Source organism: Carlito syrichta, unplaced genomic scaffold (genome assembly GCF_000164805.1).
Source record: "Carlito syrichta isolate Samal-C Ts95f unplaced genomic scaffold, Tarsius_syrichta-2.0.1 Scaffold311198, whole genome shotgun sequence".
Lineage (NCBI taxonomy): Eukaryota > Metazoa > Chordata > Mammalia > Primates > Tarsiidae > Carlito > Carlito syrichta.
This window is the reverse complement of record NW_007255294.1, coordinates 943,721-967,363: the sequence shown is the minus strand read 5'-3', so window position 1 is coordinate 967,363 and position 23,643 is coordinate 943,721. Positions and strand designations below refer to the sequence as shown.

The 23,643-nt window shown below is 38.4% G+C and overlaps 1 protein-coding gene across 1 annotated transcript in view; it reads right to left on the bottom strand.

The window, feature by feature from the left end:
- The window catches only part of ULK4 (unc-51 like kinase 4), a 244,877-nt gene that overhangs the window by 201,934 nt on the left and 19,300 nt on the right, over positions 1–23,643 (bottom strand). Inside the window, exons 4-11 of the mRNA XM_008068561.2 lie at positions 22,142–22,304; positions 17,314–17,415; positions 16,373–16,456; positions 10,497–10,572; positions 9,426–9,518; positions 8,406–8,524; positions 7,877–7,946; positions 4,919–5,015 (exon numbers count right to left, since the gene is read on the bottom strand). Of these exons, the coding sequence (XP_008066752.2) occupies positions 4,919–5,015; positions 7,877–7,946; positions 8,406–8,524; positions 9,426–9,518; positions 10,497–10,572; positions 16,373–16,456; positions 17,314–17,415; positions 22,142–22,304 (804 nt within the window). The remainder of the gene's footprint in view (positions 1–4,918; positions 5,016–7,876; positions 7,947–8,405; positions 8,525–9,425; positions 9,519–10,496; positions 10,573–16,372; positions 16,457–17,313; positions 17,416–22,141; positions 22,305–23,643) is intronic.

Here is a 23,643-nt window from a genome sequence, read left to right as displayed (position 1 = left end):
AACTTGGTGAGACCTCATCTCTACAATAAATCAAAAAATTAGCCGGGCGTGGTAACGCGTGCCTGTAGTTCCAGCTACTTGGAAGGCTGAGGCGGAAGGATCACCGGAGCCCAGCAGGTCGAAGCTGCGGTGGCTGGGAGCAGCACTCCAGTCTGGGCGACAAAGTGAGACTCCAACTCAAAAAAATAATAATAATAAGTGAGCTATGATCACACCACTGCATTCCAGCCTGGGCAACAGAGCAAGACCTTGTATCTTTTTTAAAAAAGAAAAAAGAAATATAATCAGTGTCTGTTCTGGGCAATTACATTATAAGTAATTTTTCTATTTTACTTGTCCTCGTCTACATTTCCAAGTTTTCTATAATTATATATTACTGTAGTAAAATAAAAAGTATCATTTGAAAATTCCAAAACATACTACCTCATGTATTTACATAGTCATTGATTATATTTTCTCAATAAATTGATTACATGCTCTCCTTTACAATAACCATCAGCCAGAAGAGCTTTAACATCTATCACATTTCAAAATGCATTTTTACTTTTCATTGATTTTAAATTTTCACATATAACCAGAAGATTAGCAGAAAGATTTCATTATAACCAACTTACACTAAATTTCAAAGAAGAAATACACCCCAAATAATCCAAATACACTTCACATTATATAAAAATCATGGTAAAAACTAAAAGCAGTTAAATGTAATGAATAATAACAGTAAGTTTAAGAACATGAACTTTGAAAACAAAAACTGGGGTAGACTTACACTAATTATAAAATAATAACAATAACTTAGAAAACTTATTTAATTCAAAGTACTTCTGCATTCAAAACAATGCTAACTGACAGAAATTAAAGATCTAAATAAGTAGAAAGACATCCCATGTTCATGGAGGAAAACTTAACATTGTTGGGATAGCATACTTCCTAAACTGATCTACATATAGATCCAATGCAATTGCTATTAAAACCCCAGCAGAGTCCTTTGCAGAAACTGACAAATTCATAACATTCATAATAAAATTCATAATAAATGCAAGAAACCCAGAATAGCCAAAACAATCTTGGGGAAAAAACATTGGAGGAGTTATACTTACTTACTCAAAACTTAATAAAAAGTTACAGTAATCAACACAATGTGCTACTTGCATAAGAACAGATACACAGATGAACAGAATAGAGTACAGAATAAACCCTTATATTTACAGTCAGTTGATTTTCAACAAGAGTGCCAAGACAATTCACTGGGGAAAGAAGAATCGTTTCAACAAATAGTGCTGGGGGAGGGGAGGGAAAGGGAGGGGGAAAGAAACAAATAGTGCTGGACAAACATATGGACTTCGCAGCAACTTGGATGAATTTAGAGTCTATAATACTCAGTGATACATCACAGAAACAAAGAACAGAGTACCACATGTTCTCACTTATAAGTGGACCCTGAACATTTACCATAATACTATCAGAAAGGGGTTGGTAGTAAAAGGATACTGCCGGAGTGGGCTGGGGGAGACATAACATCAATGATCTCAAACCAGGCAAAGTGGGAACCAAAAGGAGGCCCAAACTTTACCTGTACAATGTCCATTTGCATACCTGATCGTACCCCACATCTTTAAAATAAAACATAAAGACAAAAACAAAAAGAGCTGAGACAACTGAATATCTACACACAAAACAATGAAGATGGACCCCCTACCTCATGCCACATACAAAAATCAACTGAAAAGTGAATAAAGAATGGATCAAATATAAGCATTAAAACTATAAAACTTAGAAGACAACACAGGCACATAGACATAAGCTTTGTGACACTGGAGCCGGTAACAGTTTCTAAGATATGACACCAAAAGCACAAGCAGCAGCAAACACAAACAAAAAAAAGATAAATTGGATGATAAAAAAAATTAAACATTTATGTGCTTCAAAGAAAGAAAAAGAGACAATCCAGTGAATGAGAGAAAATTATTACAAATCATATATCTAGAACACCCATGTCCAATCCACTGCCCACATACAGCCCAGGACAGCTAGCAATGAACCCCCACAAAATCTTTTGGCGTCATTTGTTTTTTAGCGTTTATTTTCTTTTGATCCCATACGTAGTTCCATTTTTGAAGTTCACAATCACATCTTATTCGTGACATCATTTTTTGGCAGTACATACATTTGTGAACAGCTGCTTTCAGTAATGAAGCACACAAAGAACAAAATTTGAACAAACATTTCTGACAAGCACCTTGAGAATTCACTAAGAATTGGGACTACTTCCATCAAACCAGACATTGATAGATTAGTTTTACAAAAACAAGATCAAATTTCCCACTAGTTTTATATTGTTCTCATTTTTCCAAACATTACAATAAAAAACATAAAAAAGAAGTCTTATTATGTATATGTACTAAATATATTAAATAATCTATGTGTGGTCCAACACAATTTGTCTTTCCTAGATACAGACCAGGGAAGACAAAAGGTTGGATGCTCCAATCTAGAATAAGTGGAAAAAAAAATTCCTACAGTTAAATAATAAAAAGAAAACTAATCCAATTTAAAACAGGCAAAAAAAAAAAAAAAATGTGAATAGATATTTTTCCAAAGAAGATAGACAAATGGCCAGTAAGCACATGAAAAGAAACTCAACATCATGAGCTATCAGGTATGCAAGTAAAAACCACAAAGACAGAATTTCACACCCACTAGGGTTTAAAACAGTTATTACCAAAAAGACAGACAATGCAACACTATTCACAATAGCCAAAGGGTGGACACAACCCAAATGTCCATTAACAGATGAAAAAATAAAATAAATGTATTATATACATAAAAGTGAGTATAATTTAGCCTTTAAAAAGAATTAAATTCTGACACAATGTAACATGAACGAACCTTAAAGATACTATGCAGCCGGGCTTGGTGGCTCAGCCTGTAATCCCGCGCCTTTGGGAGGCTGAGGTGAGTGGATTACCTGAGCCCGCGGGTTCGAGACCCGCTTGGGCAGGAAGACCTCATCTCTACAATAAATCAAAGAATCAGCCGGGCGTGGTAGCGCATGCCTCTAATTCCAGCTACTCGGAAGGCTGAGGCGGAAGGATCGCTGGAGCCCAGCAGGTCGAGGCTGCGGTGGCCGGGAGCGGCCACTGCACTCCAGTCTGGGCGACAGAGTGAGACTCCAAATCAAAAAAAAAAAAAAAAAAAAAAAGATACTATGCTACGTGAAGTAAGGACAAATACTGTAGGACTCTACTTATACAAGGTACCTAAAATAGGCACATTTATAGAGGCAGAAAGTGCAGTTACCAGGATTGAGAGGAATGGAAAAAAAAAAAGATTTCTAGTTATTGTGTACAGAGTTTCAATTTGTGATGATCAAAAACTTCTGGAGGCAGATGGTGGTGACAGTTACACAACAACATGAATGTACTTAAAGCCACTGAACTACATGCTAAGAAATGGTTAAAATGGTTGTTTTATGTAATGTATATTTTACCACAATTTTAAAAAGACAAACAACAACAGTGAGGATGTGTAAAAATTGGAACCCTCAGACACTTCTGAAGATACTGTAGAATGGTGTAGTTGGTTTTGGAAAACAGTTTGGCAATTTCTCAAAAAAGTTAAACAAGCAGTTACAATGTGACACAGCAATTCCACTCCTAGCTTATGCACCCCAAAGAAATGAAAACATTCATCCACACAAAAACATGCACACAAATATCCATAGAAGCATTTTAATTATAGCAAAAAGAGAGAACCAACCCAAATGTTCATCACCTGGTGGCTGGAAAAGAAGATGTATATACAACAGAATATTATTTGGCAATAAAAAGGAATCTATCTGGTAGATTCCTTTTTTAAAAAAATAATATTCTGTTTAAAAAAATACAATTCCATTTCTATTTAATGTCTAGAACAGGCAAATTTATAAAGACCGAAAGGTTATCAGTGGTTGCCTAGGACAAGTGTGGGAAAGAACAGAGGGGCCATGAGTGGGAGGTAGCAACTGGATACAATTTCTTTGTAGGATGAGAGAATTCTAAAACTGGTTGTGGTGATAGCTGCACAACTCTGAATGTGCTAGAAGCCCTGAAATATACACTTTAAATGGGTGAATTGGACAATATGCTCATTATATCTCAACAAAGCTGCTACCAAAAAACTAACTATGAAGTAAGTAACTTGAAAAATATGAAGTAACTCAGAGTATTTACTAGAAAAAAAAAATCCCAGCACTTTGGGAGGCCGAGGTAAGAGGATTGCCTGAGCCTGCGGGTTTGAGACCAGCCTGGGCAACATGTTGAGACCTCATCTCTACAATGAATCAAAAAATTAGGCCAGGCTTGGTGGCTCAGACTGTAATCCCATTACTTTAGGAGGCTGAGGCAAGTGGATTGGCTGAGTTCACAGGTTCAAGACCAGCCCAGGCACCTTGTCAAGACTTGACTGGTCTCTACAATAAAATCAAAAAATTAGCTGGGTATGGTAGTGCACACCTTGTAGTTCTGGCTACTTGGAAGGCTGAGGCGGAAGGATCACTGAAGCCCAGTAGGTCAATGATGGGGTAGCCATGAGTGTGCCAGTGCAGCAGAATGAAACTCCAACTCAAAAAAAAAAAAACTAGCCGAGCATAATAGTGCATGCCTGTAGTTCTGGTTACTTGGAAGGCTGAGGTGGATGAATCGCCAGAGCCCAGCAGGTCAACACTGGGGTGGCCATGAACATGCCTCTGCACTCCAGCCTGGGCAACAGAGTAAGACTCCAACTCAAAAAAATTAAGATAAAAATAAATCAATGATGATCTGGGGAGATTTCTTTATTATAAATTTTGTAATTATAAACATAACTCCTATATCAACTTACAGATATTCTTTTCAGCCCCTATACTCTTATGTAGAAAAAGTTTCCCATCTCTGCTCACCTTGGTCAAAGGAGAAGTCTTCTGTGGTGAATTCTGAGTCACATTCTCATCAGGACTTAATCCCACTGCAGTACTAGTTCTTGGAGTAGGACGAGAACTGAAAAATACACATCAGTTAAAATTATTCCGATTTCAAAAACTTTATCCTCTCTTTACTGTTCTCTAGGAGGGAAAAAGTCTCATAAAAAATGGTATTAAGCTGGGCTCGGTGGCTCAGCCTGTAATCCCACGCCTTTGGGAGGTTGAGGTGAGTGGATTGCCCAAGCCCGTGGGTTCAAGACCCACCTGGGCAGCGAGACCTCATCTCTACAATAAAATCAAAAAATCTGCCAGGCGTGGCAGCGCACACCTGTATCCAGCTACTTGGAAGGCTGAGGCGGAAGGATCGCCAGAACCCAGCAGGTCAAGGCTGCAGTGGCCGGGTGCTATTAATTTCCTAGTTAACTTATTATTCCTTCTATGTATAGCTCCTGTACTATATACAGTATTTTCTTTTTTAACTAGAAACCTTCAAACATTGATTTTAATAGTTTTTAAATGGCTGCTAGTATAAGCAGGGTTAACATAATAAAAATAGATCAGACATTCTACAAAAAATGAAAAATATTTATAGTTTTATATCAGAAAGTATTTGAAATAGAAAATTACCTTGGGGGCACACCACATCAACAAGGGTACCTGAATAGTGAACATTTTATACCTAACCCCACATATTTAAAATAAAAAAATTAAAATCAAAAAATAAATAACAGGCACAGAGATTAAAAACAACTAATAATAAAATAGAATTATAACAAAAAAAAAAGCTGGCACAAAAAGCCTAGAATGCTTTTAAGGACATTAGTAGAAAACAGAATCAAGACCACCAGCATGTTGGTCAGGAAGTTTATTTATAAACAACATCAGTCTCTAGATCACAGAAAATGTGGGCCGTTTTTTCTGCTTTCCTTGATCAATTTAGATCTCATAGAAGTGGCCAGTCATTTATGTATTTTTTTTCTTTCTCTCCATCCACGAGTAGAGGCATACCAATAGCGTGGTCCTAGGTCTGTTACTTATCCAGAAGTTAATATATTTTTGTTTAGAGAGAACTACATTTTCCCCATTACTCACAGCAATGGTTAGGTACCTATTTAAGTAACATGTTATAATTGTATAACTTTATAATTATATAAAATAGTTCTAATCTATTTTTATGATTCCTTCTACAAATATAAATATCCGCCACACCTAGGTTTCTGGTGTTGAGTTTTTCACTTTTTTTTTTGTTTGTTTTTTCTGAGTTGAAGTCTCACTCTGCTGCCCAGACTGGAGTGCAGTGGCACGCTCCCAGCCACCGCAGCCTCAACCTGCTGGGTTCCGCGATCCTTCCGCCTCAGCCTTCCAAGTAGCCAGAACTACAGGTGAGCGCTACCACGCCTGGCTAGAGAGGAGGTCTTGCCAAGTTGCCCAGGCTGGTCTCAAACCCGCAGGCTCAGGCAATCTACTCACCTCGGCCTCCCAAAGTGCTGGGATTACAGGCTGAGCCACCGAGCCCAGTCGAGTTTTTCACATTTTAAGAAATCCTTTCCCTCAAATAATTAGTTTTTTTAAATTATTTCCTTCAAAATACCTAAAGATAGGCCGGGTTCCGTGGCTCAGCCTGTGATCCCAGCACTTTAGGAGGCTGCGGTGAGTGGATTGCCTGAACCCGCAGGTTCGAGACCAGCCTGGGCAACTTGACGAGATCTCATCTCTACAATAAAATAAAAAATAACCAGGCGTGGTAGTGCATGTCTGTGGTTCTGGCTACTTGGAAGGCTGAGGTGGAAGGATCATCAGAGCCCAGCAGGTCGATGCTGGGGTGGCCATGAGCATGGGTGCCACTGCAATCCAGCCTGGGCAAAGGAGTGAGACTCCAACTCAAAAAAAAAAAAAAAATACCCAAAGATCAGGATTTTCACCTCTCATTCACTTATCTGTTGATTCTTTCATTAAACAAGTACATATAGAGCAATAAACTATACTATGCCAGAAAATCTGTGGGGTTCTAAAAAGCTAAATTTAAAATGTCTAAAATGTATATAGATAAATTAAACATAACTTACATTTAAATATGGGTAAAACAAATCAGGAAATTTTAGTTTGTCATTATAATCCCTACCTCATGAAATAAAACTATTTCTCCATGAGAAAAAGTTGAAAATACATTTAATATTTACATACTATTAAAATTTTAATACACTGATCTTAATAATTACTTTAAGATATTACTCTGGGCTAGGCACAGTGGCTCACGCCTATAATCCCAGCACACTGGGAGGCCGAGGTGAGAGAACTGTCTGAGTCCACAGTTCAAGACCAGCCTAGGCAACTTGGTGAGACCTCATCTTCACAATAAATAAAAAAAATTAGCCTTCCAGCTACTTGGAAGGCTGAGGCAGAAGGATCACCTGAGTCCAGCAGGTCGAGGCCACAGTGGCTATGAGCGTGCCACTGCACTCCAGCCTGGGCGACAGAGTGAGACTCCAACTCAAAAAAAAAAAAAGATACCACTCTAATTTTTTAAATTTTTTCAATGATTACAAACATCATTTAAGCCTCACAAATAAATAAAAAATTAAAAACGCAACCTATTCTTTTCTATAAGACCTTATTAAATAAAGAAGTTGCACTTCTGAAATTTTAAATTCAATTCTATTTTAAGTTAAAGTACAAAATAATGAAGCTTTAACCCTTAAAAGAAAAAATAAGTTGGTTTGGTTAAAACTTTTCAAAAATACTGTACATAACAAAATCTACATTCACTGACCAGCACTTAACAATAACTAAAAATGGAGAGTAAAACTGGAATTTGGCATGCACATCCATGTCCCTTATCTCTGTGTAACATGATTTGTTTCCAGGACAACAAATACTTTATGAAGATTTAACTTTTTATTTCTCATTGACTCCTTATGACCTTTTCATTTTACATACCTGAGAAGAAACATGGATTCATTCAATTGGCCTCCAAGAGAACTCTTAGGTCGAAAATCAGTTGGATTTTCTATGGCAGGAAAATAACATATTATCCATAAAGGAACAAAAGTATCATAAGCAGGACACAACACAGGCAGAGATTTAAAGAAAGAGATGGCCAGGTTTGGTGGCTCAGCCGGTAATCCTTTGGGAGGCCAAGGGAAGTGGAGTGCCTGGGCCCGCGAGCCTGGGCAACTTGGCAAAACCTCGGCTCTACAATAAATTTAAAAAAAAAAAAAAAAAAAAAAAGCCAGGCATGGTCGCCTGCACCTGTAGTTCCAGCTACTTGGAAGACTCAGGTGGAAGGATCACCGGGGCCTAGCAAGTAAATGCTGGGGTGGCCTTGAGTATGCCACTGCACTCCAGTCTGGGCAACGGAGGAAGACTCTGACTCAAAAAAAAAGAGAGAGAGAAAGATAACACTGAAATTAGGATCCCCCTGAAATAATATTCTAAGCAGCATGAATGTGCTCAAAAGAAAGCTTACCTAGTCTGAAAGAGTGACTTAGCCATTGACCACTCTTCAATCCTTTTGCTTGCCCACTCTGAGGGTTCTGCAAAAGTTCCTTAGAATCTTGTGGCCCAGAACACTCCATCATGTTTCTGCTATTCAGTGGAAGAAAGCCAACACAATCAAACTTACTTTGGAGCTCTCTATAGATTTTTGTGTAGAACAAGAGATTGGAAAAGATAATTAAATTACACATGACTTCTGGCAAAGTTACAGAATCTCCTAATTCTATGTCTCACTCATGCACACAGCCGCTAAAGGCTATCAGGAAATCCATGCTTATGGTAGCCACTCAAGATCCAGGCTGACAGCAACTCTATTTTGACATTTTTCTTCCCAATCTCATCAGAAAGATGAAATGTGGCAAATCACACAGTTGTTCTTAAAGTTTCTTCTAAGTTTACTGGAGTAAATGGCTCTTAAAGTTTCTATCCAGAAATAACACACAGCACTTCCATTCACATTTCATTAGCCAAAGCAAGTGACATCACCACATGTAACTTAAAAAGTTAAAAAAGGAGAAATAGGATCCTACCAATTACTTCAAAGGTGAGAAGCCAGATGTATTTGGTGAACAGAATTAATGACTATTATATAAATAATTGAGGAATAAATAATTGATCAGAAAATGAGCAAAATCAAGAACACAAAAATATTATGATTAAGCTCTTTTAAGCAACCCTTAATTAAACAAATGTGGGATATTCTTCTACTATGAAAGCACATAAGTTCAGATCACTAATTCTGCATAATTAAATAGTAAGGACCTGTATTTTAAAACGACTTTGTTGCCTCAAGTGTGGCTTGCAACATTTCAGAAGGAAAAATGAAACCTGTTTAAGAAAACAGATAAACAGAAACAAATGATGAAAATGAATGCTTTACTTGATGTTGATAACCCCACAATAAATTGTAGAAAAAATGTTTTAATTTTTTGAAAAAATAAAATAGTAAGGGCATGAATATATCCCATGCACAAAGATAAGTATATACTACCTGAAGCTGAAATCCACAGTGCCCGATTCCTGATCTTCTCGAGTGAAAGCATTCTTCCAAAATGAATGCTGCAGAAGGCCTGTCCACGTTAATCTTTATAAAACAAATGTCAAAACTCTATTTTAAAATGATTTACCATGGAGTATTCCCAAGACATGTTTCAATTACACATAATATCAGATTTTGCAATGTATACATATTTCCATACAAATGTCTCTGTGAAATTGTTTTATGTTTTATTATTTCCTTTTAGTGTGAAATTAACCTCTTTTAGACAAAAAATAAAATGTAATTCAGAAGGCTTAAATAGTATAAAATTAAACAGTCTGACAACTAAGTATCAGAAGTTTCAGAGTTCATATTCCATAGAGCCTGAGGAAAACAATTCGGGCTCACCAATCATCATATAAAGGGAGTCTACTAATAATCTGAAATTCTAAAGTAAATATATCAGAAATTATCAATCTATAATAATGTCATCCTAGAAGTCTCAACAGAGGCAAAATTATTTCACTTATCCTGATTGACAGATTTCAGTTCTGGGACTAAACTTTTAGAGCCTCACTCAGAAGTAAATAAGAATGTCAGCTTCATGGCTATATCCATTCATAGCTGTTTGGAATCAAAGTAATGTTACCTAGCTAGTTTACTCACATTAAAATGACTTTAGGCTATATCTAAAACCCAGACTCATTTTCAAAGTATTAAGCTTTACTACTAATAGAGTATACCTCAAGGTATATTCACCAGATTGGGAAAATTAAGCCTGACTGAAATTTCAAAACAAGAATTTATGTTTGATTAATGTAATTATTTAAAATTTCTGTATTAAGACAAATTACTTTAATCAAAAGTAAAACACAAATAATAGGGAAAAATTGCCATCACAGATAATATTCCTGTACACAAAAAGCTCTTATAGTTCACTAAAAGAGAAATAAAAATAGCCAGATTTATTTTTGAAAAGTTATTTGAAAAGCTATTTGTATATTAAGAACAGCACTATTTTAGAAGTATATAAAAGGATTTGTTTAATTCTGCTACTTATTCACATTAAAATGTCATTCCTACCTTTTCTGAGGATCTCTCTGAAGTAATCCATCAAGCAAATTAATAAAATCTGAAGAAGCTTTAGGAAGAGAAGAATCTATAAACAAATTAATTTCCAAAAAGAAAAAATGAAATAAGAAGATAAATACATAACACATCAACTTCATGTTTATATCCTACATCTACATTAAAAGTACTGTAATGGTATTTTAATCACATAAACTGTGTTTAAAAGAACACTGAATCAATCCATTAACAACAAGTACTGTCTCTATTTAACAGGGCAGGGTGGGGAGTTTCAGAACACACAATAAAAAAACTTTTTTTCCTATATCACAAAAAAGAAACATGAATTCCAAAAACTAAGTCTCAACTAACCTCTAAACTTTCTCTTTATTGAACAACTCCAGTAAGAATCACCAGTCTAACAAACTCATATACTTGTCTTCAACTATTAATGATTCCTTATTCCCTGAAGCATTACTAACTTGACCAACTTTGCATCATAATATACTATGATAATATATTATAAACTATAATGCAATCCTTTTGAGATTTTTAACAATAATAACTATCACAACATTATGATACTGTCCAATTCCATTAATTTCATATGTTTTATCCTTTTAAGTTAGAAATACACCATAGCCAGTTCATCAGCCTATGGTTAAAGTAGCAGCAATAAAGACAATGACCAAAGACAATAGTCAGGTCCCCTTGAGAAAAAGCAATCAAAATCAATAGCAATATCAAACACTGCGGCCACAGTCTGATGAAGATCCCTGTGAAATAATTAAGCTTGGACCACCAGGGAGTGATATGTTTTTTTTTCCAGTATTTTTTTTTAAAGATGTGGGGTACACTTCAGATTAGGTATAGGTCACCGTTCAGGTAAAATTTGGGCCTCCTTTTGGTCCCCACTTTGCCTGTGTTTGAGTGATATCTTTTTTTTTTTTTTCTTTGAGTTAGAGTCTCACTCTGTCACCCAGGCTGGAGTGCCGTGGCACACTCACAGCCACTCCAGCATTGACCTACTGGGCTCCGGCAATCCTTCCACTTCAGTCTTCCAAGTAGCTGGAACTACAGGCACGCAATGCCATGTCCAGCTAATTTTTTTTTTATTTATTGTAGAGACGAGGTCTTGCCAAGTTGCCCAGGTTGGTCTTGAACACGTGGACTCAGACAATCCACTCCCCTCAGCCTCCAAAGTGCTGGGATTACAGGCTTAGCCACTGAGTCCAGCCAAGTGATATCTTGATCAAACCCTTAACACCTTCATTTTCAGGTGTCGCTTCCTTTAACTTACAGGAGAATAAAGTAATTAATACTGTGAGTATTTAAAACAAAAAATCAGAACCATCATTACAGGAAATAGGAATGACTGATTTCTACAGAAAGACAAAGCAAATGAAAGCAAAAAAACCCACAGCTTTTAAGAAAGACAGACTATTTTTCAAAATATCAATATTATGTACCTAGGATGATTCTTGAAAAATTGAAAATATCTGGTATTCCTATTTCCTCCATTCATTACTTCTGAAAATCTTTTCTTTTAAAAATTCACCGCAGGTTGGGCACAATGGCTCATGCCTATACGCCCAGGGCTTTGGGAGGGTGAGGGTAGGAGAATCACTTGGAAGCCAGAAGTTCAAGACCAGTCTGGGCAACATAATGAGACCCCATCTCTACAAAAAAAAAAAAATTAAAAATTATCTGGATATGGTGGTGCACACCTGTAATTCTAGCTACTTGGGAGGCTGAGGCAGGACAACTGCTTGAGTCCATGAGTTCAAAGTTGCAATAAGCTATGAGTATGTCACTGTACTGTAGCCTGGCCAACAGAGCAAGACTCTGTCTCTAAAAATAAAAATAAAAACAACAACAGAAAAAGAGTTAATCTTAAGACAGATGAAAACAGAATTCTATAACAATTATTGTTATGAGTTTTTGTTGTTGTTGTTGTTTTTGTTGTTATTGTTGTTTTAGAGACAGGGTCTCACTCTATCTATCACTTAGGTTGGAATGCAGTGGCACAATCATAGCAAACTGCAGCCTCAGACTCCTAACCTCAAGTGATCCTCCTGCCTCAGCCTCCCAAGTAGCTGAGATTACAAGAATGTGCCACCATGCCCAACTTAGATTAACTTCTTTAATGTATACAGCAAAATATTGTACTATGTTTGTACCCTCTTTCATTTTTCTTTTCTTTCCTTAAAATTATTGCTAATGATAGATTGTTATATTACTCATAATTTATATGATTAAAATTCCAACACTTTTAAAATACTACAACTACATCTAGTTTTAAGGATTTTTAAAACTTTTAAGGGTCCTGGGTCAACAATGAAATCAAAACAGATATTAAAAAAAACCTGGAAACAAATGAAAATGAAGAAACATCTTACCAAAATCTTTGGGACGCCATGAAACCTGTAGTAAGAGGAGAATTTACATCCCTACAAAGGCACATGAAGAAAATGGAAGGATCACAAATTAATAGCCTAACAAGCCACCTAAGAAAGCTGGAAAAGCAAGACCATCAAAACCCTAATTTCAGCAGAAGAATCCAGATCACCAAAATAAAAGCCCAAATCCAGGACATAGAAGACAAAAAGATAATACAAAAAAAATCAATGAAACAAAAAGCTGGTTCTTCGAAAGGATAAACAAGATCGATGGTCCCCTAGCTAGACTGACCAAGAAAAAGAGAGAAAAAGCCCAAATAAACACAATCAGAAACACAAAAGATGAAGTCACATCTGACCCTGAAGAAATACAAAAGATCATTAGAGGCTACTACGTACACTTGTATGGAAACAAACTTGAAAACCTTAAGGAAATGGAGGACTTCCTGACATCACAAAACCTGCCTAGGTTGACACAAGAAGAAATTGAGACCCTAAATAGACCAATAACAATCAAGGAAATTGACTACATAATAAGAAAACTACCTACAAAAAAAGTCCAGGTCCAGATGGCTTTCCAGCAGAATTCTACAAGACATTTAAGGAGGAGCTGATACCAATCCCACTGAAGGTATTCCAGGTGATTGAGAAAGACAGAATTCTCCCCAAATCATTTTACGAAGCTAATATCACATTGATACCCAAGCCAGGTAAAGACCCAACAAAGAAAGAGAACTACAGGCCAATATCTTTGATGAACATAGATGCTAAAATTCTCAAAAAGATCCTAGCAAATCGGATTGAACAACACATCTCAAAAATCATCCATCATGACCAAGTAGGCTTCATCCCTGGGATGCAAGGCTGGTTCAACATTCGTAAAACCATAAATGTAATTAAATACATCAACAGATGTCAAGACAAAAACCACATGATTATATCATTAGATGCAGAAAAAGCTTTTGATAAAATCCAGCACCCCTTCTTGATAAAAACACTCAAACATCTAGGCATATGGAGAAAATACCTCAAAATAGTAAAAGCCATCTACAAGAAACCCATAGCCAGCATACTCCTAAATGGACAAAAATTGGAACCATTTCCCCTGAAAACTGGAACAAGACAAGGATGCCCACTCTCTCCCTTCCTGTTCAATATAGTATTGGAAGTCCTGACTAGAGCAATCAGAGAAGAGAAGGCAATCAGGGATATCCGAATAGGAAAAGAGGAAGTCAAGTTATCTCTCTTTGCAGATGACATGATCGTGTACCTTGAAAACCCAAGAGAATCTGTCAAAAACCTCCTTACACTGATAAAGGCCTTTGACAAAGTCTCAGGATATAAAATAAATGTGCAAAAGACAATCGCATTTCTTTACACCAATAATAAACAAACAGAAACCCAAATAAAAAGCATAATCCCATTCACAATTGCCACCAAAAAAAATGAAAATACCTTGGCATCTTCCTAACCAGAGATGTGAAAGACCTTTACAATGAAAACTACAAAACACTGCTCAAAGAAATCAAAGATGACACAAACAAGTGGAAAAATATCCAATGCTCATGGGTTGGGAGAATCAACATTGTAAAGATGTCCATCTTACCTAAGGCAATCTACAGATTCAATGCAATACCTATCAAATTACCAGCAACATTCTTCTCAGACCTAGAAAAAACAACACAGGAATTCATATGGAAACACAAACGACCAAGAATAGCCAGAACAATCCTCAGCAAAAAAAACAAAGCAGGCAGTATCACATTACCAGACTTCAAACTTTACTATAAAGCTACATCAATACAGCTTGGTACTGGTATAGAAACAGACATATAGATCAATGGAATAGAATTGAGATTCCAGAAGTGAAACCTCAATTTCCCAACCAACTCATCTTCGACAAAGCCTCCACCACCTACCACTGGGGAGAGGAGAACCTATTCAGTAAATGGTGCTGGGAAAATTGGCTGACCACATGCAGAAGATTGAAACAGGACCCCTATCTATCCCCATACACAAAAATTAACTCCAAATGGATCAGAGACCTAAATGTAAAACCTCAAACCATAAGAACCTTAGAAAATGAAGGACATACCCTCATAGAAATCGGAACTGGCATCCAATTCCTGAACAAAACCCAAAACCCAGAGGCCATAAGAGATAAGATAGACAAGTGGGACCTCATTAAACTGACACGCTTCTGCAAAGCCAAAGAAACCATCAAGAGAGCAGGGAAACAGCCTACAGACTGGGAAAAAGTATTTGCCAACTCCAGGTCTAACAAAGGCTTAACATCTTGGATCTACAAGGAACTCAAACGTGCTAAAAAGAAAAAAACAAACAACCCCATTATAAAATGGGCAAAAGATATGGACAGACACTTCACAAAGGAAGACCTCACTAATCATCAGGGAGATGCAAATCAAAACCACACTAAGATACCACCTAACTCCAGTCAGAATGGCCATGATCAATAACAAAAAATAACAGTTGCTGGAGAGGGTGTGGCGAAAAGGGAACACTTCTACACTGTTGGTGGGAGCGCAAACTAGTGCAACCTCTGTGGAAAGCAGTGTGGCGATTCCTAAAATCTTTAAATATCGACCTCCCATATGACTCTGCAATCCCCCTACTGGGAATATACCCTGAAGAACTCAAATCACTTTATCAAAAAGATACCTGCACACAAATGTTTATCACAGCATTGTTCACAATAGCAAGAACCTGGAACCAACCATGCTGTCCATCAAAAGAGGACTGGATTAAGAAAATGTAGTACATATACACAATGGAATACTATGCAGCCATAAAAAAGAACAAAATCATGAATTTCGCAGCAACCTGGATGGAACTAGAGTCAATAATACTGAGTGATCTCTCACAGAAACAAAGATCTGAGTATCACACATTCTCACTCATATATTGGACCTTGAACATCCACCGTAATACAAAAAAAAAGACTGACAGTGGTGGGAAACTATGGGGGGGGAAGGGAGGTAGGATTCATGGTAGTCAATATCTGTCTGGGAACGGGGAGGTAGTGCATGCCTGTAATTCCAGCTACCTTATCATAAGGGTGCCTGAACGAAGGGGAGGGCAGGGGAGAGAAGGGTGCTGCACACCTGCAGTCCCAGCTACTTAGGTGGCTGAGGCAGAAGAATCACCTGAGCCCAAAAGGCCAGGCTACAGTGAGCTGTGATCATGCCACTGCACTCTAGTCTGAGCAACACAGTGATACCCTGACTCAAAAAAAAAAAAACTAAAACTAAAAGGGAGACTATTAGCTATTAGCTGTATTTTGTTTTCCATTCCAATACCTTTTAAACATGAGAAAGAAAATGCTACACTTCTAAAACTATCAATTTGAGACCATTTATAAAATATAACTCTTGGGGTCAGTTATGAATCAATTTTAAAAAGCCTTTGGATAAAAGGCACACCTTTAATCAATGAAAAATGTAAATTACCTCCATTTATCATAAGAAATCTTACCTTTTGGAATAGGTGGCAATGGATCTTCATATAAGATCTTTTGAGTTAATTCTGGAAGACTTTCTGAGAAGAATGGAGGTTTTCCTGAAATCACATGAAAACTTGCAAAATTAAATAACAGTTTTCTATCACCAATAATTCTAAACTAATCTCAACTACAGATATTTCAGGATTACACAATTTACAGAAAAATTATATAGGCAATTACTGAATGCCTAGTAAGTACAAGGCACTGTATATATATTTTTTCATAATTCTCTAATTCAAAATGTATATCCTAACAAATTCACAAATTCACATACAGACCACTCCTGTGATCCAAGGGTTGCATGAGCCATTCAACACATCTGAATAATTGATAGTCAAAAGGTCCCTTTAAGCCGGGCTCGGTGGCTCAGCCTGTAATCCCGCACCTTTGGGAGGCTGAGGTGACTGGATTGCCTGAGCCTGAGGGTTCGAGACCCGCCTGGGCAGGCGAGACCTCATCTCTACACTAAATCAAAAAATTAGCCAGGCGTGGTAGTGCGTGCCTGTAATTCCAGCTACTTGGAAGGCTGAGCCAGAAGGATCGCCGGAGCCCAGCAGGTCAAGGCTGCGGTGGCCGGGAGCGGCCACTGCACTCCAGTCTGGGCGACAGAGTGAGACTCCAACTCAAAAAAAAAAGGTCCCTTTAATACAAATTTCTAATAATCATATTTTTTTACTAGTTAGGCACATTTCAACATTCTAGATGATTATCATGAAAAACTACCCATGTGTCAAAAAGTTCCTAAGAATCTGCATATGCCTAAATCACTAAGCAATTCAATCAAAAATTCAGTATGTATAATGTAATAAAACCAGCTTTTTAAAAACACCTTATAGGTAAAATATCTGCAAACTACAGACTTAACCTGGTTTTGTTTGTTTTAATCTAGCTCTGATTTTATACTGATAATCACCTGAAAACATTTCATACAGCAGACAGCCCAAAGACCAGAGGTCACTCGTGATGGAAAAGTCAGTACCCCTCACAATTTCTGGTGCTGTGTATATAGGTGATCCTAAAAGCAAAGTGTAAAGAATAACTGTTAGACATCTGCAATGCAAACCTTCCCTGCAGAGATCTGGTAAGATGAAAAACAGCAGGAAGAAAATATACACATGAATAAAACTTTATGTGTGTTTCATATTTGTAAATGTCTTCTAATTCTAAGATTATATTTTACAAAGGATATGTATAAATATAGATTTTGAAAAACCACCTGAGAGAGAGAGGCAGCACATTTAGTTACATTCTTATTTTTAATTAACAATTTGAATAGTCAAAAGAAAAGACCCTTCTACTACACTGTTTCAATTAGAATAGCTCGAGTTGCCAGCTTGGTGGCTCAGCCTGTAACCCCCGCTTTGGGAGGCTGAGGTGAGTGGATTGCCTGAACCCGGGGGTTCGAGACCCACCTGGGCAACTTGGCGAGACTTCATTTCTACAATAAATCAAAAATTAGCCGGGTGTGGTAGCACGCGCCTGTAGTTCCAGCTACTTGGAAGACTGAGGCGGAAGGATTGCCAGAGCCCAGCAGGTAGAACCTGTGGTGGCCGGGAGTGGCCACTGCACCCCAGTCTGGGTGACAGTGAGACTCCAAATCAAAAAAAAAAATAGCTCGAGTGAAGTTGCAGTAACAACCCCAAAATCCCACTGGCTTAGCCAAGGTTTATTTATAACTCAAACATGTCCATCAAAAATCAGAAAAGGGGCTCTGATTCTCACAGTTATTCACAGAGCCAGGCTGACAAAGGCTCCATCTCAACTCATGCTTCCTGGATCACAAGGCAGGCAGAAAGAATGTAACAAATTGAATACTGGCTCCCAAAATTCCCACCTTAAAGTAAATCACATCACTTCTGATCATACTTGGTTGGCTTTGGCCAGAGGGAAATGCAATTCTACCAACTATCCAGAGAGAGAAAAGGAAATATTTAGTGTCCCACATATACTATTAAGTTTAGTATTACACAGAAATCCCATACTTTAGAGCCAGAAAACTCCCTTATTCACTGAGTTGAGAAACTGCAGCTTGGAGGGGCCCTTAGCGTTTTACGAGTCACACAGCAGGGCAATTGCAGAGCACTCGCCAAAACAAAGGGTCCTAGACTCTCCCTGGTGCACATTCCTTCCACTATTCCACCTCCTAGTGAGAATCCTGTCTCCATGAAGGAAATATTCACAATGACTTGGAATCAAGTTTCCCCTGAAGTAAACCTTCCGCAAATCATATCTCAAGGGCTCATTGCAGCCAAACAAGCAGCCTCGTAGTGTCCCGATGCATGGCTGAAAAGTTCTCCTATGGATCATGTTTGCTGTGCTATCACTTTTCACACACACATACATTTGTTCAGCAAAACATCACAGAGGGCCCACTGCCTGCACCAGATGCTGAGGAAACAAAGACAAAGAAGGCCCATCGGGTGCTCTGGCACCCTGTCCAATGTGTGATAGGCGCTTCGTTAATATCTGTTGAATATGAATGTCTGTTTTCTCATCCATATTTCCAGTGCCTTAAACATGCCTAAATTTTTGTCAGATTAATAAATAAATGTGGAATTAACAAATAAATACAATAATGAACACAAGAATATAAAGTCCCTACATTCACAATCAAATGGAAAAAGACAAACACAGAAAATTTTATTACATAAGTTCAACAATAGATTTACACACACAACATTATAAAAATAATAGAAGAAAAGAACCAACACCTGAGTATTCAGTTCAGAAACAAAAGGATTGCTTGAAGCCTGTCCAACAGAGAGACCTTGTCTCAAAGAAAAGGGGCAGGTACAGCAGCTCATGTCTGAAATCCCAGCACTTTGGGAGGACCAGGCTTGAGCCCAGGAGTTCGAGATCAGCCTTGGACAACATAGTGAGACTCTACAAAAAAGAAATCAAAAAATTAGCCAGGCACGGTGGCACATGCCTGTAGTCCCAGTTACTCAAGAAGCTGAGATGGAAGGATTGCCAGAGCCCAGGAGATCAAGGTTGCAGTGAGCTGTGATGATGCCGCTGTACTCCAGCCTGGGCAACACAGACTCTAACTCCAAAAAAAAAAAAAAAAAAGTTTTTCGTCCAGTAAAATCCCATCACCCAGAGGGACAAGGAAGTAAGGGAGATTTCTTCAAGAAAGTTGAAGGCTGGGCTCGGTGGCTCAGCCTGTAATCCCGCGCTTTGGGAGCCTGAGGTGAGTGAATTGCCTGAGCCTGCAGATTCGAGACCCGCCTGGGCAACTTGGCGAGACCTCATCTCTACAATAAAATAAAATTTAAAAAAATTAGCCGGGCATGGTAGTGCGCGCCTGTAGTTCCAGCTACTTGGAAGGCTGAAGCGGAAGGATCGCCGGAGCCCAGCAGGTTGAGGCTGCGGTGGCTGGTAGCAGCCACTGCACTCCAGTCTGGGCAATAGAGTGAGACTCCAGCTCAAAAAAAAAAAAGAAAAGAAAAGAAAGCTGAAGCCAAGACAAAGAGAAAGCAAAAGAATAAGGGCACAGGTGCCAGCAGTCATGTGACATATGCAGGAGACTGTAAACAGTGTATTGCTGGAACAGAAGGACAACGGTGGGGGTAGAATGAGAACTGTCAGTCTGGGCCCTCCGAGAAGCAGACTCTAAAACAAGGATTTTATTACAGGAAACACATGTGAGAAAAGATGGGAAAAACCGGTCTGATCACAATGCATGGTGGACTCTCAGTAAAAAGAGAGAGAAAGAAACTTAAATGGAAGCATCCTTAGATAGATGCCATGTAGTCTAGGGTTCTGCAAGATAGAGATCCCTAACCCACGTCACCACCAGAATATCTCCCAGAAAGAGGCCTCCCTTAGTGTTCCCACCATGCTCCCCTGTTAGTTGGGGGCAGTTATGGTACATGTGGCCTCAGAGTAAGTGATGAATTTCCTCCTTGTGTAGCCAGAGACCACAGTCAATTGTACTCCCTGCAGTTGAAGGACGAGGCACATTCTCACAGCCTCCACAAGAGCAGAGAAGCAGTCAGGGATTAGGTCTGAGAACCACAACACTAACCTGCAGGGAGAGGATTCTAAACTTGAAAATAATTTCCTAAATCAGTCCAGACTTCCAGCTTCTCTCAGTCAACAACACTGAGTCAGAAGTGAGCCCAGGTCAACACAATCCTCACCATTCCCTCAAACGGGACCACTTCGTGTGGACATTAAGAGCCTTCTTCTTGAGTATGAAATCTTATAAGACTTTCCTGTCCTTAAATTTGGGTCCTTTGATCCAGTTTAACCCCCTAACTTTACACAGGAAATTAAAACTCTTAGAAGCTATGTGACATTATTCTTAAGGTTACAAAGATAAAAAGACAGAACTAGAATCCAGGTGAACTTATGAGAAGCTCTTTGTAATATTAACTTCATGCATGCCAACCGAAAACGCTCTCTTTTCACTCATCAGTATCTAACACCAGCATCAATGTTAACAGATTTCTGACAGTATATGCCACTACTGACCTATCATCAACCCCACCACAACATCCAACATTCACATAGGTCAAAAGGCAAGGTAGGTGTTTATTTCATGTGCCTTGTTCGTGGTCACACTTAGAATGAATCCTCAGAGCCTTCAGAAAAACAGAAATGTTTTTACATTTTACTCTTATCTTTATACCACAGGGACATGAAAGTGAGTTGCCTATAACATGGATGATCCCCAAAGGTCAGGACTGATACTGTCTTGCTGGTCACAAGAGTGTCTTCCACCTGTGACTAAAGAGGCTAACTTGCCCCACTCATGGAGACTGTTCTTGGATTAAGCTCAGAAGTAAGCATCACTGCTAGGACTTCTGACACACTTCTCTACAACACAGCCTTCTTCCCCTTACTAAATATGCTTTCCTGAAATATACCACCTTCCTGTTTTCCATAATAGCATCGCAAACAATAATTCAGAACTTAATATTCTACTAACATAGTTCATAATAGTCATTGTCATGGAATGCTGGTCATTCTATAGAATGCAATTTGGGGACATTAAGAGCCTTCTTCTTGGGTATGAAATCTTACTATACAAGGCTGGCCCTGAAAATTAAATTTCCTTGGTCATATTTATGAAGCCTACAATGAAGCTGTTGCTTTTTGTGCTCTTCCCTCATGCTTCTAATCCCTGGGCCACATAACTACAAAGTCCAAGGATGCTGCCCTCTCTTATAGTACCCTTTCCTTTCACTATCACACAACTTGGTGTGTATCATGGAGTGTTGATGGTCCAAAGTCTCAAGCACCTGAACATGGAACTTGAGAAGGAAAGATCTTTTTACCACTTCCCCCAAAAGGTATCACTTCAGATTCTCCCTTCAATTTTTAACACCCCCAACCTCATCTCACTGTCAAAACCACCTGCCAAAAATGCACCCCTAGAAATCTGCCTCAATTGCAGAATATCTACCACTCGATCATATTGAGGAAATATCTATTGGGCCACTAGTGTGTGCCAGGCTCTGTTCCTAGTGTTTAAACCTCTATCTTATGTGCTAATGAGTGGTCAGTAAAATACAAAGCCAAGGAAAAGACACAGGCTTTATTAGAGGTCATGCAGGCTTTGTTAAAGGTCTCCCACGTCTGACACAGTTAAGGCCATGGACAAAGCCATTCCTGTGTCTAGACTATGTCTCCTGGTCATTATTATTTGCAGTACATTATTTGACTGCCAAAACAAAAGATCCACATCATCTCCTAAACAGAACTTGGGTGGTCCCCAATTCTCCAGGTTCACAAACCTTTGACTCTATTTTTCATGCTTTTCTTCAGGACATTCTCCCCACTATCACCTCCTCCTTCTTCTGCTGCCACCAAAGCAAAGAACTCTTCCAAATTTTCACCTTCCACTTTTGCCAAGCAAAAATTGCTGAACTTCAATGTGCCAGGCCCTTCCAAGAGTATCTGTGAAGATTAAAAAATAAATATTTTCAGAAACAAATTCACCTTAGTTTGTACATACATCAGTACCTCTTATAGTTACTAAAGAACTTTTGACCATTGGCTTTCTTGATCCATCACAACTCAGAAAAATTAATGCTTACAATTTTTTTTAGAAAGAAACTCAAAAAACACATTTTAATAATAGAGTCAGCCGGGTTCAGTGGCTCAGCCTGTAATCCGCGCCTTTGGGAGGCTGAGGTGAGTGGATTGCCTGAGCCCGCGGGTTCGAGACCCGCCTGGGCAGCGAGACCTCATCTCTACAATAAATCAAAAAATCAGCTGGGCGTGGTAGCACATGCCTGTAATTCCGGCTACTCAGAAGGCTGAGGCGGAAGGATCGCCGGAGCCCAGCAGGTTGAGGCTGCGGTGGCCAGGAACGGCCACTGCACTCCAGTCTGGGCGACAGAGTGAGACCCCAAATCAAAAAAAAAAAAAAAAAAGTCAAAAATTAAATCGTACATTCCCAGATGTATACATAACCATAGAGGGAAACTTCAGGCTTTTGAGTAAGTTAAAGAACAATGTCTATAGAACAATCTACATTTGCCAACCCTGACAGCTGAAAAAGGATTTGAAAACCCACCTGCCCAAGTATGTGGTTTATTCAAGAAAGGAAGTATAATGTAGGGTTAAAACTAGGGTTCTGAAGTTAGAAATCTGGATTTTAGCCCCAGGTCCACCACTTACTTGCTGTCTGGCCCAGAATAATTTATTTAGCCCTTCTAATCCTCAGTCTGTTCACCTATAAAACAGGAAAAGTAATACCTAACTCTTCAGACTGTTGTAAAGATTCACTGAAGTTAATACATACAAAGGGCTTATGACAGTCACTGGCATGTGATAAGTGCTCAAGTCAGGTAATATAATCTCTGATTAGAAGGTATAAGTTGATTATTGGAAATGCCAGGAGCCAATGTTCTATTAATTTATTGTTTCCTCTAGAGTCATTAATAGTATTTCTGGGTCAGATGGCTTTGAGTTTTTTAAAGGGAATTTGATGTTAACCCTTAACTTCTAGTCACATATACTTCCTAAGAATGTCTGTTGGTCTACAACAGTAGCTTTTAAATTTATTTAAGCATCAGAATCCCCTGGAGGACTTATTAAAGTACAGACAACTAGTCACTACCTCCAAAGTTTCTGATTCAACAGGTCTGGGGTGGGGCTCATTTCTAACAAAACCCAAGTAAGGCTAATACTGCTGGACCAGGGAACCACTGACAAGGATCTTTGTTTTAAAGAGCCAGCTGGTAAATATTTAAGACTTTGCAAGCAATACATTCTTTGTCCTGATTACTCA